General features: G+C 42.4%; 1 protein-coding gene across 2 annotated transcripts in view; it reads left to right on the forward strand.

Moving 5' to 3' along the window:
* creb3l1 (cAMP responsive element binding protein 3-like 1) overlaps window positions 1-15,708 on the forward strand; it is a 39,529-nt gene that overhangs the window by 20,981 nt on the left and 2,840 nt on the right. For both annotated transcript variants that reach the window (XM_080877954.1, XM_080877955.1), the window contains 7 exons: window positions 7,596-7,750; window positions 7,847-7,928; window positions 8,484-8,680; window positions 9,317-9,463; window positions 9,685-9,743; window positions 13,383-13,451; window positions 15,306-15,408. In XM_080877954.1, the coding sequence (XP_080734080.1) occupies window positions 7,596-7,750; window positions 7,847-7,928; window positions 8,484-8,680; window positions 9,317-9,463; window positions 9,685-9,743; window positions 13,383-13,451; window positions 15,306-15,408 (812 nt within the window). The remainder of the gene's footprint in view (window positions 1-7,595; window positions 7,751-7,846; window positions 7,929-8,483; window positions 8,681-9,316; window positions 9,464-9,684; window positions 9,744-13,382; window positions 13,452-15,305; window positions 15,409-15,708) is intronic.

Consider the following 15,708-nt stretch of genomic DNA (forward strand, 5'->3'; position numbering starts at 1 on the left):
GCAGCGGCGGTGAAAGAAAACTGTCTTGCATGCAGCTGGTTGTACATGTTGTCTCAGCGGTTTAAGAAGCTTTTAAGAAGTTTTTTTTTAGCATTAGCTACTATATTAGGCTCTGTTTTATGCACAGTGCTGTGCCTGTTGAATAAAGAGCTGCATGTCAGATTAGGCCACTTGTTGAATGCTCAATTTTCACTTCTAGATTTGACACTTTTCACAATGACAGATAAGTTGTGGCACTCCTGGACTATTAGCTGTCATATTGGCATGTTGCAGTGTTTTGACAAGACTGCTGCATCTGAGAAGTTCTGCGGTATCGCTGCATGAATGACTTTTCAGGGTTGGACTTCTGCGCACAGTTCCATTGCTGTGTGTTATTGCTTATGCAGTTTGGAGAAGGGGACTTTGATAATAATAATAAAAAAAATGCACATGTGGTCACAGCACATGTCTTGTGAGATTCCAGGCCATTTAGCGTGCATGCTAAAATGTTTCTGAGACGGCAAGTCTTGGTCATAAATCCTAGTATCTCAGTTCCCAGAATCAAACTCTAATCCTTGCAGCCTTGCCAAAGATGCGCACATCCTTGCAGGCCTTTCCAGCTTCAAACGAGAGCACGGCAGTAGAGCAGCTGCTTGTTTGTCACGATGAGTCAGGTTAATTAAGCACCAAGAGGTGTTAGACGTTTTTGACCTTTCAGAAAGCACGTCAGTTCTGAATGAAGGGATTTGTGGATCTTAGTGTGCTTTGTTGGACAAGAAGGTCCTGTCCAATTAGAATTACAATGATGGGTAAAACAGTGGATGCAAGGATCATGTAGCACTCACAGACAAGATCAGACTTATTTGACACCCACTGCTGGGCTGTTTATACGAGAAGCGTCCTGATAAACACCCAGAAAAAGTTGCCCCTATTGCCCCAGCAAGTATCACCCATGTTGCATTGCTTGAATTGCACAGTGGTTGATAAAAGTGAGATCAGATATTAGCCTGATGAACTGCATCCAGGCCACTTTTGTCTTAAAGTACCCATCACATACAGTGAACACAGCACACAATAGATGGAAGGTCATTACGGTTTATATGGAAATCAAGAAATCAGTTAGTGCTTACTTAGCCTCAGTCTACAACAGCAACGTATCACTGTAACAATAAAAGATTATGATGTCCTCCTATTTGGGCGGTTCCCAACAAATCAAGTCAGTTCAATCCTATTTTATTTATATAGCACCAAATTGCAACAGCAGTCACCTCAAACTCATTTTACATCACGGCCCACTTTGATTTTAGGTGAGGCACACTGGGGAAACTGCCCTCTCTATTAGTGTAAAGAAGTTTAACTTCAATTTAATCTCCCAGTTATCTCAATGTAAGAAACAGAAGTGCGATTTCACCAGCACATTTTTAGTTTTTGTGATAAAGAAATGTTGCTGTAGTAAACAAAAGAAATCTGTCAGCACGACTGTTTGGGCTTAAACTGTAAGAAATAAATGTGTAAAATTACAGCCAAAGTTTTGGCAGCTGACTGCCCAGACTGTTAATTCACAAAAATGTCCTGTTTTATTTATTTATTTATTGCACTGTGAACACAGTGTAAAAATTCAAAATTTATGTAGCCCACGGTGAAAAAAAATCATTTTTTCTGTCATTTAATTGTTTATCTGAATGGCTGTGGTGGACAGAGAGGCAGAGATTAATAATAACTAATGATTAACTTATAAACACAGAGAGAGTTAAAAGAGGTGAGTGAAGAAGAACCACTCAATGCATCATGGGAAGTCTCCAGCAGCTTAGGGCTATTGGAACATCAATAAGGGAGGATTCAGGGTCACCTGATCCAGCCCTAACTACAAGCTTTGTCAAAAAGGAAAGTTTTAAGCCTAATCTTAAAAGTAGAGACGGTGTCTGTCTCCTGAATCTAAACTGGGAGTTGGTTCCATAGAAGAGGGGCCTGAAAGTTGAAGGCTCTGCTGCTTAAAATCAGTAGTGATCAAATGTGGTTTGGTGGTTTCTGGAGGTCTTCAAGGGTCACTTGGCTGCCTTGCTTTGTTGTTACTGCAGGACTCACACTGCTTCCAGCAGAACACAACAGCGTACAGATTGTCTGTGGTCATTTTAAACTTTCTTTCTTCCTCTCAGCGTGTGGTCTTTGTTGTTGTTGTTGTGCCTCTTATTCGGTTAAAGAGAAGCTGCGTGTTTTACTGCAGCTCCTTTTTGCGCTGATCCATTGAATGTTTTAATGCTACTGCTGCCCCGCTGAGATCAAACACAGCAACCACCTCGCCTCCATTAACCCCCCGTGGTGACTGCCAGGAGCCATTTGGTCATTAACGCCGGATTTCTTACCTGAGCTTACAGCAATTTACCCACACAGGAAGACCTTTAAAGCTTTCTTTCTTTTTTTTAATTAACAACATTCAACGAAATTCCAAAACGTGGAGAGTGAAACAATTGGTTTTACTTGTCCTAAACCTTACATTTACATTTAGACAAGTGTGTCACTGTGATGTCAGTGGAAATATCACAGTGGCCTCTCCGTGTTCAGGACCATTTTCTTATGCATTGGCTAACAGCTAAGAGCTTCTGGTATTCATTAAAAAAAACAGTGTTAGAGGACTTAACGAGGGCAGGAGGCTTAACGAGACTCAGGCGAGCAGCAGGACTGGCCTCATTAAGGAGAGGACTCTTTCTGATAGGCAGGATGTGTGGCATAGGTAAATGTCGGATCCACCCCCAAAACTGGATTCCTGTCTTCCTCCTGATGCCTTTTGTGCGCTCGTTGATTTCCTAAAACATTTCAGGCTCACGTTGCTAATCAGCAACATTAGCGGCGAATGATATTTTTCACAGGTAGCTGAGCCGTAATGAGTGTGAGATCATGCAGGAGTCGGGGCAGCATGGAAAAAAATACTGAAGTGGGACTAATGAGCTGTTTGGGGTGGGGTCCTCGCACTGCCAGTGGAGGTTTTTATCCAGCTACATTATCATTATCATCACTTCTATGGCAGTTACGCTTGCTAAAGGGACGTCTATTACAGTGATGCCGTGGCGTGGAAAAATGCGATTAACTGATTAGGCATTTGCTTTTTGCTTCACTGCAGTCAGTTAAAAACCAAAAAATGTTAGGATTTCCTGCTTTTAACTGTTTTTTTCTGACTTTTGAGGAGTTGGGGGCCTGTTGATGGGACAAAACAAGATATTTTGAGATGTCACCTCAACCTTCAGGAAGTAATAACAGGGATGTTTTTCATCAATTCACAGACCTAAGGACCTTTTTTGTGTAGAATAATTGAATAAATTAGGAATAAAAGCGCAGCGATTGTTAGCTGCAGCCTTGGACTTAAGCTCTTCCAGCTCAAGGGGGAAGTGCTGCGGTTGGACTTATTAAGCCCAATTTTCTACGCTCATGTACTACCTACTGATGTACAAACTCAGATAATGCACAGTCCATTGATGGCAATAATTCGTCCCTCTATTGCCTGCATCGCTTTGAACATTCAGTCAAGTATAGGCTAAAAGGCAGATTTTTATAGGGTTGAGAGACCCTTGTGATTTCAGAAGCAAATGGCTATCCATGTTTGTGCCCACTGTGATTGAACTATTGGGTTCAAATAATCAGCAGCAAGTAGATTTAGATATATTGTAGCTCATAATGCTTCTTATCATTGTTTTTCACTGCCCTGAGGTGTTTATTCCTCACATGGCTGCTGACTTTGGGCGTTACCCACACGCCCAAAGTCAGCAGCCATGTGATTTATTCTCTCTCTGCTGTAGTGATGGACAGGATACAGACACAAAAGCACGCAAGCAGCTGTCTGATTGGGAATACACCTCCGTCCCCCCTCTTTGCTCTCACCAATCACGCACACACTCACGGCTTGTAAACTTCAGTCCGTTTTTTACCAGCACAATGTTGCTAGGAAACCAGGATGTGATTAACGTGACGTTCACACACACAGACGCACGCACGAAAAAGCAAAAGCCCTCTTTCAATGCACCAGGGGAGCCTTTAGGATGCGTGTTTGATGCGACAAACATCAAAGTCACTGGCGTGGCGTTCGTGTGTCAGTGCTGACATAATGAAACATCCTCACTCCTCCCTGTCTGCCCGCAGTTAACTCTTTAAAAGTTGTGTCGTGGTTTCGCTTTTAACGTTGTAGGAAGAAAACTTTTAATGCGTGACTTTTGCCTAATTATGCCCCGTGGAGCAGCTCACCTTTAAAGGGCCTTAATTCAAAGCATGTGCAGCTGACCCTTTAATTCTGGTTAGACATACTCGTATGTCCCAGGGTTATAAGCGCTGTTCAAATAAACAGGACAGTTGTATTGAAAATTTCCATTTGAAAGCTCGCGGAGCCTTTTAGACTTTAACTTTTAGACCTTCACTCACTCTTAGGAGTAGATTCAGAAATAGGTACATTAGAGGGACAGTTCAGGTTTGAGCAGTTTGGAGACAAAGTTAAAGAGGCACAAGATGGTGCGGGCAGGTGCAGAGGTGAAGATAAAGGAAGAAGCCACAACTAGGACCTGTCTTCTAAGGCTAAGAAATACTTCCTAAGCACTGATCAGCCTCCTGAGAACTAGGGAGGCCAGGAGGTTGCTGTCACCAATGCATCCATTCTGAGACATTAGGTGAAATAAAAGGCGACAAAACTTATCTTTCTTTCTTTCTTTCTTTCTTTCTTTCTTTCTTTCTTTCTTTCTTTCTTTCTTTCTTTCTTTCTTTCTTTCTTTCTTTCTTTCTTTCTTTCTTTCTCTCCTTCATAAGCTGAGGTGTGGCATTTGGCATGTGTAGTTGGCATTCTTCCAGTGACTGTGTGGGTTCTCTCCAGGTACTCGGCTTCCTCCCACAGTTCAAAGACATGCACTTAGTGGGGTTAGGTTAACTGGTGATTCTAAATTGCCCATAGGTGTTAATGTGAGTGCGAATGGTTGTTTGTCTCTCTGTGTTAGCATCAGATCGGCCATCTGTCGGGCGTGTACCTCGCCTCTCACCCTGTGTTAGCTGCCAACTTGCCATACAATTGTGAATGAGAGAAACAGAAGACAGTGGATTGATTGAGTGGCTCCATTTTTTTTTTTTCAATCTAAACATTCAATTGACGATTGGATTTCTCTTTCATCAACCACAGTGTCACATGACTTATAAATTATTGCACACCACTTTCAAGGACAGTTTCTTTTAACCAGTGCCTCAACTTGGCTTGACTCGGGTTTTGTTTGGTTTTCCGTTATATTTAAGTACCACCTCAATGTTTTCCATTTAAACGTTTGCCCACACACACACACACACACACACACACACACACACACACACACACACACACACACACACACACACACACACACACACACACACACACACACACACACACACACACTTCTGAGATGAATCTGGCACAATTGCCTCTAATGCAGAGTAAACTGAACTCCATGTGCAAAATTGGTGGAACGCTACTTTAAAGCCACCTATTTGGAAAGGTCAGAGTTGAGTTGCAAGAAAAAGACCACCGAGTAATGTATCTATGGATTAGATGATGCTGTTGATTGCAGCATCTGGATTCTGACTCGCAAACAGGAATCTTGTTAGTTGGATAGAGCAGCTTGGAAAATCTGGAACCAACCAAATCTGTAACCAAACAAAACAGCTGTTTGAGGTTTTGTTCTGTGCAGTTATCCAGCTAACTTGGTCATTTTGTTTTGTGAGACAGGCTTCAGGAGACACGACACTTTCTTGTGGATTTTCCTCCGACCCTCTTTCAGGGACAAAATATCTCCAGAGGGCTACTGTGCTGTGTGGGAGTTAGCAGAACTTGTGCTTAGAAAAGGCTTTAAAAATAAAAGTCAACGTCTATTTTAGATCGTCTTGCTTCAGGTACCGGTAAGAATGTGAAATCTGGTCCCGGGGGTGCAAACGTGAGGAACACGTCGATGAGGTTACAGCTGTTTATCTATTTATCCTTTCCACTCGTCGTTCTTCTCTTCCCAGGATCCTTCTGACTCAGCACCCCTCATGAGTCATGGCAGTATCTAACAAAGCTTCCAGTGAATTTTTTCTTGTCGTCTGAAGACAGTCTTGTCAAGCCCCTTTTCTTAAGATCACTCAAAATCTTCAATGTTTAGTTAAAACAGTCTCAGAGGTTTGAATGCTGCTTTCATGCCACTGTTTAAGAAGTTTTAGACAAAAGAAACAGTCCAGCAAAGATATGAGGCTTGTCAGAGTGGAAAGAAAGAAGTTCCTCATTAGCTGTCATCAGTCACTAACAAGCAGCACGATGTTAGTCAGGCCTTGTCAGCTTTGTCTTGCCTCAGGTCGTTTCAGGAGGTTGGATGCACTGGCATCTCTGCAGACACACTAAAACTTCCTAAAAATACTTTCTGGATTTCAAAGCAGACTAAACAACGATTTACCTGTGCTCCTCTAGAAATATACCCACATCGTGTTTAGGTGAACCCTCCTTTGAAATTGCACTCTCGCCTCATTGCCGGGTCACTCAATTATGCATATTTTCAGTGTTTAAAGGCGGCGACTGTTTCTCTTCCCAGGAAGCATAATGAGGGCGAGTTGCTGGTTCAGCCCATCTTTTATTTCAGGGTATATACACCAGCTGGAGGGAAATTATGCACCGCAGTTGCCAGAACGACATTGTCCAGCCTTGTCAGGAAGAGCTCAGATATTTTGAGCTCCTTCAAAGTGTGATTTGGAAGCTGTCAATTACTTCCCGTTGGAAGACCTACAGCAAAGCCTCCCTGAAGAGAAATAAGGTCAACTTTGCTCAAGTTTCTCAGTTAACTAGAACCTTCTTTTCTAAAGAATAGGAACACTTTTCTTGAATTCTTGAGACTTTTTGTTGTTGCTGGTGGTTTTTCATTATTGCCACTGGTATTTCATTTGATAGTTGAAAGAAGGAGTTAGCGATTGAACCTTAAGTTGGGATTGTCTGTTCCAATACACAATAACACTGTGGCCTTTAATTGTGAATGCAAAAGTCAGGGCCATATAGTCGGGGTACAATCGTGGTTGTATGTATATGGTTGTATTGGAGTCATGGGGGTTAGGGTTAGGGTTTGCCAGGGTTTGTGTAGATGGGACGGTGTTCCCATGTTGCACTGCTATGACATCAAAACAATGTGATTGCCCGTTCCCCCCCTTCCCCTTGTGACACATGGAAAACATCTGCAGGTATTTCTGCAGTTTTTTGCTCTGCTTTAGCTTTTTCTTTGTGTTTTTGTTGTTCTCACACATCAAACCATTTGGTTCAGATTAAATACTTCAGTATAAGAAAGCTGAGGATGACTTTAGGGGAGCATGATCGTGTGGTGGTTAGCATCGTTCTTTCACAGGAAGACGGCCTTTCTGTGTGAAATATTCTCTCCAGGTACTCTGGCTTCCTCCCACAGTCCAAAGAGATGCCTTGGGTTTAGGTTAGTTGGTGATTCAGTATTGGCCGTAGGTGTTAATGGTTGCCTGTCACTATGTGTTCGCCTGCGACAGATTGGCAGTCTGTCCCGGGTGTATTCTACCTCTCACCATGTGATAAATGGGATAGACTCCAGCCCCTTGTGACCCTGCCTGTGTCTGTGGTGTCTTTTCTGTAGAGTTTGAGTGGAGCTTCAGCCAGGACCTGTCAGCTATCTTGGTGAAGCAGGAGGAGCCTGATGTTGGCCAAAGGTTAGATCCTCAGCCTTTGGAAGCCCCGCCTCTCATATTAAGCCCTGCCCCTCCACACAGAGGCTCACCATGGAAACACACGGTTAGCATCCATCTGTCCTTTGCCTCAGTGATGAAACATTTAAAAAAATAAAATGAGTGGTGTTTTTGATGTCAGGTACGTTTGTTGTTTCTACAGGAGTGCAGTCAAGAGGATATGAAGCTCATTGCTATAAAAGATGAACCCAGAGAGATTGGACAGTACCTCAGCCTGCCCAGCGGTAACAGACACACTCACAGTGCTATAGTGGTTTGTCTGACTCAGATTATTTTAATGTTAGAAGTGGCTTCCTAGTGTAGTGGTTAAGACATTTACCTAACATCCCTGGTTTGAAACCAGAAGGAGACACAAATCCCTGGGAGGGCTGAGTCAGGAAGGTCATCTGGTCTAAAAAATCTGTGCCAAATCAAATATGTGGATCCACCCATTGTGGTGACCCCTTGTGAAGGAAGTGAGCAGCTGAATGAGTTAGTTAGTGCACATTTTCACCTAAAGTATTACAAAATAAATTACCTCAAACATCTGTTGGAACAAAAGCCTTCACTTTAAATATGATGAGGGCTTAACCACCCCAGCGTTAGAGGCACTACTACCTTGCAGACCATAATCAGGGCAAAAATACTCGCCGAGCTGTCTCTGCATATGCCACAATAATCACAGCAGTATAATATTTGGGGTCTGGGAGAATGGACTTACATTAGCTATGAATATCTTCAGTGGTCATTTGTTTAAAGTAGAAGCACTGATTCCTTTCACGTGCTGCGCTCCTTTTTAGATGATGCTCTCCAGCTGCCGCCCACCCCTCCCAGCAGTAACCACGGCGACAGTGATGGCTCACTGCCCCCCTCCTCCCCACACCTCCCTCTGCCGCCGTCTTCCCCTCAACCACAACAGAGGCCAGGAGGTCGCGCCTCGTCCTCATCCTCATCTTCTTCGGCCATCTCCTCTTCGCCCCTCCTCACCGCGCCGCATGTGAGTTAAAGAGCCCCTACCCTCTGTGCCCTCTGTTGTTTTTTTCCCTCTCCGTGCCCGTTCTGCAGCGCATGTGGGGGATTTAATGTGTCAGTGGTTTGGTGTTTGCTATAAGAAATGTTCAAATGACTGTGTCCTTATATAGCGCTGTGAGTTTCATAGGCTGCCCTTCTGTTGTGAAAGCAGACACTGTAGAGTTGGGATTTTTGATCTGTAAATCAGCTTAATTTGGGGTTAAATACATCCCATAATTTGCTGAAAGAACAGAAAGTCAGAAAATCCGTCCGTCTGGAATGTTGTTTGTCTGATTCAGCAGCTTTTCTTAGAATAAATGAATCTTCAGTGGCCTTCTGAGGCCATCGTGACCCAATCTTGTTTACTCACAATTGTTCAGTGTCAGCAACATTTTTCTTTTTTCTTTTTTTCATTTTTATTAATGAAACACGTGAACAGCTAAACCATCGCACAAACTCCAACAGTGTTGTTCTCGGGTGTAATGCAATGTAAGAGAGATGTGAGATTTTGGTGTGCTCGCTGTCAACATGCAAATTAAAAGCAGACCGACATAAATAAGAGACTGAATTATGAGAGCTTATTAGCATTATGCGCTGATGAAGTGCTTGTTTCACTGTGCAGAAACTGCAGGGTTCGGGACCCCTCATGCTGACAGAAGAAGAGAAGAGGACCCTGGTTGCGGAGGGTTACCCGGTACCTAACAAACTTCCTCTCACGAAGAGTGAAGAGAAGGCACTGAAGAGAGTCAGACGAAAGATCAAAAATAAGGTAAGCAGGCACTGCACCTTTTTGTCTTCTGTTAGTGTGCACGGCTGAACTGAACATTTAATTAACCAAAAAAACAAAAACGTGAGCTATTCCCAGAATCTTGGACTGCCTTGTGTTACTATTTCAAACAGAAATAGTAACACATTTACCAAAAATTTTGCTCCAATTAGAAATGTGGTTTTGTGGTGGAGCAATGATTGGTTTTGTGCCCGTTTCTCCAGATCTCAGCTCAGGAGAGTCGGAGGAAGAAGAAAGAGTATGTGGAATGTCTGGAGAAAAAGTAAGGCTGGAAAAAATGTTATCTTTCCGCTCCATGCACATTTCTTTTGGTTTACATTCGTAACTGTCGTCTGTGCTTTCCAAAGCCTTTAAAAAATAATAAGAATTGTAGTTTCCTTAAAATTATATTAAGAGCATTGTTGTCATTGTTTAGAAGACTTTCACACCTTAAACTGCTGACTCGACTCAACTGCTGACTGCTGTTGTCATGCCAGCCCAGCAGCTGTGCATGACTCTCCTAGACTGGCTTAGCATGATTCACAGTTCAAAACAAGAGCACTCAGAGAGTGCAGCTTCCTTCGAAGGGCAAGGGCTTTACTAAAACTTTTATTTTTACAAAGTTTTTATTACAAAATGACGTCAGCCTGTTAAGGCGTCACTGTGAAATCACAGGGCGTCGTATTGAACTGCTCTCTCCATCCTCTTTAATATAATGTATTCTTATTTGACCTTGAGCCCTAACAATGAAGGTCAAACACTTAGCTAACCTACAGTAGGTACTCATATTCCCCAAGGCCTCGTTTATTGTTGTGAAGTTTGAAGACGATCCATAAGAAGCTGTGGCTAATACAAAGTTTTTAATGAGATTCACATGGTGTGACCTTGACCCGATTTTTACCACAATTAAATCAGCTCAAGCTGTTTTTGGTATCCACCATCACACAAAATTTGAAAATGATAACGTGAAAACTGTGCACGCTAGACTTCTAACAAACAGACAGGCAGACAAACAAATGGATACGATTACCTTCTACCTCCCTTTGGGGGAAGAATAATCCTTAGTAATGTTAAGCCAGCCCTTGGTGCAGCACCTCAATTCACTCTTTGAGTAAAACAAGACCTTTTACTTCTCTTTCCCCTTCTCTTTCTAATCATTGGCTTCCCCTTGTAAACAGAAGGTTTTAACGCCAGATGCACCAGGCTTCTGTGGCCATGGCTAGAGCTGTATGTGATCCCCTCTCTATGACATCGCAGAGAGCCGAGAAAAGAAAAAGCCATGTGAAACCAAAAGTTTTATTATTTGAAATGTTAGAATCGTGTAAATTACAGAAAATTAGCACAAGCACAATAGGCTCCCTTTGAACGGTTAGTTAGAGCAACATCTAACCAGAATCTTCCACGTCTTTCACCTTACAATGTATTTGAGAGTGTTAAAGAGCTTTGTAGGGTTTTATTCCCAAGATGACTCTCACCACATGTCTCTTTATGCAAAATCTTGTCTTTGGTCATTGCATGCATGACTGGCAAAGAAAAAAAACCCAGAAAAATTCAGGGGCCCAAAGAGAAAACACTGAAGTGAGCTTGGTAGTTGCAGTTTAGTCAAGAGCCAGATTTCTTTTTTTTTCGCATTTAGAGGTTTCCCTAACTGCTTTGGAGCTGAGCGCAGTAACAGACGCAAGAGCTCTGCCAGTGAATGGGAGGCAAATGCAGGTCCTTGTGAGGTCAGAGATAGATAGATAGATAGATAGATAGATAGATAGATAGATAGATAGATAGATAGATAGATAGATAGATAGATAGATAGATAGATCTCTCTCTCTCTCTCTCTCTCTCTCTATCTATCTATCTATCTATCTATCTATCTATCTATCTATCTATCTATCTATATATAGATATATATATATATATATATATATATATATATATATATATATATATATATATATATCTATATATATATATATATATATATATATATATATATATATATATATCTATCTTTGTGTCTGATAGAGAATTTAAAAAAAGCAAAACGCACAAAGCATTTCTTCAGCACTCGTCTCCTCCACTGTGATTCACTGAAGAACAGCAAAACTTAACAGAGACTGCTTTTCTCTCCTCTCTACTTTCCATTATTCCAGCCATTCCTTGCTATGGCAGGACTCCAATAACCTGCTTAACACATGGGCCAGATTCACTGACTTTCCTGACAGTGGCAGTGAAATAGAGTTGAAAATATGGGTTTTCTTTTACACAGCTTCCACTGCGACAAATACAAGTGCCAACAAAGATTTGTACAGGTATACAAAATGCCCCATTAATCCCATTAGAGCGAGGGGAGAGAGGTGTGTCAGAGTGCAGCCTCTTTTAACTGAATCAAAGCAACCAAAGCAGCAGAGACATAAGAGGACGTGCATAAAAACAGAAATCCATCTCCTTCTATTTTTTTTTTTTCGGACATGAGGAGGGGATTATTGGACGAACCTTTAAAAAAGAAAACAGCGGGATGCTTTCCTCAAAGGAGTGTGCATGAATGAGTTATATTCCAAGCAACACACAGCGGGACATCGGGAGGATTAAAGGAAGCGAGAGATTAGCGAGACGTTACCCTGATAATGGAGATCAGTAGGATTAGTAGAAGACAGACAGAGGAGGAAAACGGGGTAGGGAGAAACTCTTGCAAGTGAGGCATTTTTCTTAAACTTTGTAACAGATTTGTGTTCTCAAAGATGCTAGTTTGACACTGTGCAAAGTAAAAAAAAAAATGGTGTTGACATTACTGGGACCCACGGAGTGGTTAAAGTACATCTGAGCCGAGCAAAGGATCCTTTTCTTGTGAAATGATGAGCTGGTTAAATGAATTTGAGAGGCTTTGTCAGTTACGATAAACTTATTGACCTCATAGTTCTGAATTAGGACCTTCATGTTTTGCATCATGTAGTTTTTTCAAAGATCCAGCTGTTAGCGCAGTAACTTAGAAAAGCTGGTATGAATCAGCAATCGGCTGTTCACCTCCTTTTAAGTCAGGTTAGCTGATTAGGCTAGGTTAAATCATGTCGTAGCTACAGACTGTACCTAAAAGATGACTGCCCATTGCTTTAATTGGGGCATATTTGGATCCAAGGATGGAGAGCCAAATTTATCAGATTACCAAGAGTTCAGTCACTAAAATGAGCAATGAAGGGAAGCTCAGGAGCTCAACAGCCATGGCTAGTAGGGGAACTGCAGCTTTTGGCACTTGTGCATTGCCTTCATTTGTCAGCTATGAAGTTTGTCACTTGATGATCCACAGTCACTCTTCCTACTACAACCTTCAACCACCTACAGAGGCCAAGCTGAGATGGTCTGGATAAACAGAGGCAGGATAGTGGCTATATTGCTCAAAGTATATTGAAGATAGAGATGCCAGGCAGGAGGAAAAGAGGAAACCCACATAGAAGATTCATGGTTGCATCTTCCATTGTCCTCCAGTGGAGCTAGTTTCACTCATTGTGCATGTACTGTTTAAAAGGTTGCAGAAACCTTCAGTCAGCTGAGACTGAAGACGTCACTAGGATGAGTGACAAAACATTTCTCCCAGTGAACACACTATGTCCAGGTGAACACAATTAACCTTTTAGGATCCATGGATGTAGTGTAGAAGGACATGCAGGGGGTTGGTGTGTCGGGATAGGGTTAAATGGAAGCAGCTGACCTGAAAGGGAGCAGTCTAGAGAAGAAAAAGAAGTTTTTCACTTGGCAGAAGATTTGAGTTTTTGTGCCTCCTCAACAATAACAGATAATTACCGGTCAAAATGTTGTGGATTAGTGGTCAAAATGTACCGTTCATGATACTCCAGCCTTTGGGGATAACGCTGCAACATATGCAGGGATAAGACAATAAAAACAATGTGTGTATCTCTGACTGTGTGTGTATCAGGGTGGAGAATTACACGTCAGAAAACAGCGACCTGTGGAGAAAAGTAGAACACCTGGAGACAGCCAACAGGTGAGGTTTTCACTCACATGCACGCACACGTGTGCCAGCATACTTTACTTTATCTTCCAGCTTTGAACAGACTGAAGCTGTTTTATGCTGGCTCCACACACCAGTAATACAAACCCACCATTCATGTAATGATGTTTGGATTGCGATCACTGAGAGCAGCAAGTGTGCAAAGAATGCAGCCTGGTAAACTGAGAGCCGGACGAGCTGCAGAAGGCCTTACGAAGATGGTTCTCATTTTTCACCCAGAGAGAATGAAGATGCAAAACTACAAACAGGACTGTAGCTTATACACAAGCGTATGCACACACACACACACACTCACACGCGCTCTGTGGGTAAAACCTTTACGGGATTTTAATATCTATGCAGCGTGAGAGAATTAAAGGGGTCTGAAGTGAAATTTATCTGTGCTCTATAAGCAAAGCGTAGACTCACCGAGGTGCCGCTGTCTCCTCTGTTATTATAACAATATGAAACCAATCTGCTATTATCCTGGAGTGGGTGGTTAGAAGGGTGGGTGGGTGTGGAGGGTTGGATGGCTGAGGAGGAGGGGGTAGGAGAGTCTGTCTGTCTGTCTGACTGTGGCACACTCAGCCTGTCATTAAAGTGGCGAGTTAACAGCAGCTTTCATCATGGAAGGCAGCCCCCTCCCTTCCAGCCACACACACACACACATGCACACCGATGAATATGTTAAACCACTGCAGGGAGGAACAATGAATTGGCGCAAACTGGGAAACGTGAGTCAACACGCAGCCCCGTTCACTCTCATAAGAGTAAATGTGAGTTTAAAAAAAGGCTTTAAACAAACGCACTAAATTTAAGCTCCCAGTTCCTAAAAGTGTCCCAGATGCAGTTATTAGTGGTCATTTTGTTCCCCTGTGCTGTTTTCTTTCCGTCTAGTCGGATCCACGCAGGACTTGGTTAGGACTACCGGTTTGTTAGTTGTGTAACTCACACTCGGGGTTGGATTTGGATTAGCGTCTGCATATCCACATCAGACAAACGTTTAGGATATGTTTCGTTTAGCTTAGCTTCCAGCACTGAATTTTAATTACCTGACAATCGTTTCCATTGTCCTTGTTGCTTTTTTCACACACGTTTACTCGCTCACTGCCGTGTATTTTAAGCTGCAATAACTTGAGGTTTTACATCAAAGACTCGTGCGAGTGATGCAGGTCAGCATCATTCCTACACGAGTTTACTACAGCTGACAGGTCGCGTTTCCCTGCTCTATTCTGGGGCCTGTCATTGATTTCAGCATGGAAATTTGAAACTATAAAAGCAGCAACAGATGACTAAGCGTCTGACTTTTTAAACGTTTAACTGACTTTCTGGTTTGCATTGCGCGCGTGTGTGTGTTTGTGTGTCAGAAACTTGATCTCTGTCTCCACTTAGTGGTCAGAGTGTGTCCTCACAGCCACAGACAGCTCATACCATCAGAGCCCTGCTCCCCAGATCCCACTAATGTGCTGTTTTCTAGTGGTTTTATTCATGCACTCTATTCATCTTAGCTTTGCTCTCTGCTTGTTTTGTTGGACACGGAAAACAAAAGTAAATCAGGTGGTTAGAGTTCTCTTTGATGTAGAATAAACCCGATAATGAGAGCCGTGCATCTTTCGGCTGAAACAAACTGTACGTCTGAGTTTGTGTGTGTGAGACCTTTGTTGTGGGTTGGGTGGAGATCGAAGCCATGCATGCACGTTGTGGGTGCAGCCATATACATATTATAGAGATTGAAATTCCCAAACGCTCTGAGGCCACAACCTGTGAGAGTCAAAGTCTTCTCTGTACACTAAATAATGACTACTGCCCTTCTTGTTCTTTAATCCCTGCCTCTGTTCCTGTCTCCAGGTCTCTCCTACAGCAGCTCCAGAAGCTTCAGTCGCTGATTTCAGGGAAGGTCATCCCCCGTTCGTGTAAAATGGCCTCAACTCAGACAGGAACATGCCTCATGGTAAATACTACTGCCGCTGTTGCTGTTCACACACATTTATGTTAATATTTTTGTTGTAATTGAGGTGATTTTATTTGCTTTTGGACAGCATTTGGATTTATTATAACTGTATAAATATTACAATTAATATGTCTCTATGATGTTAGCCTACCTGCCTCCCATTTGAAGTTTAGAAGATGCATTCTCGTTTGGCTAAATCATCTTAAAGCGGTCAATGATAATGATTGGCTCCTATCACTATATGTATGCTAAGCACAACTGTAGTGGTCATATTACTCATATCAAGCAAACTCATATTGA

The sequence above is a fragment of the Rhamphochromis sp. 'chilingali' genome, assembly GCF_963969265.1.
Source record: "Rhamphochromis sp. 'chilingali' genome assembly, chromosome: 3".
Taxonomy (NCBI): Eukaryota; Metazoa; Chordata; class Actinopteri; order Cichliformes; family Cichlidae; genus Rhamphochromis; species Rhamphochromis sp. 'chilingali'.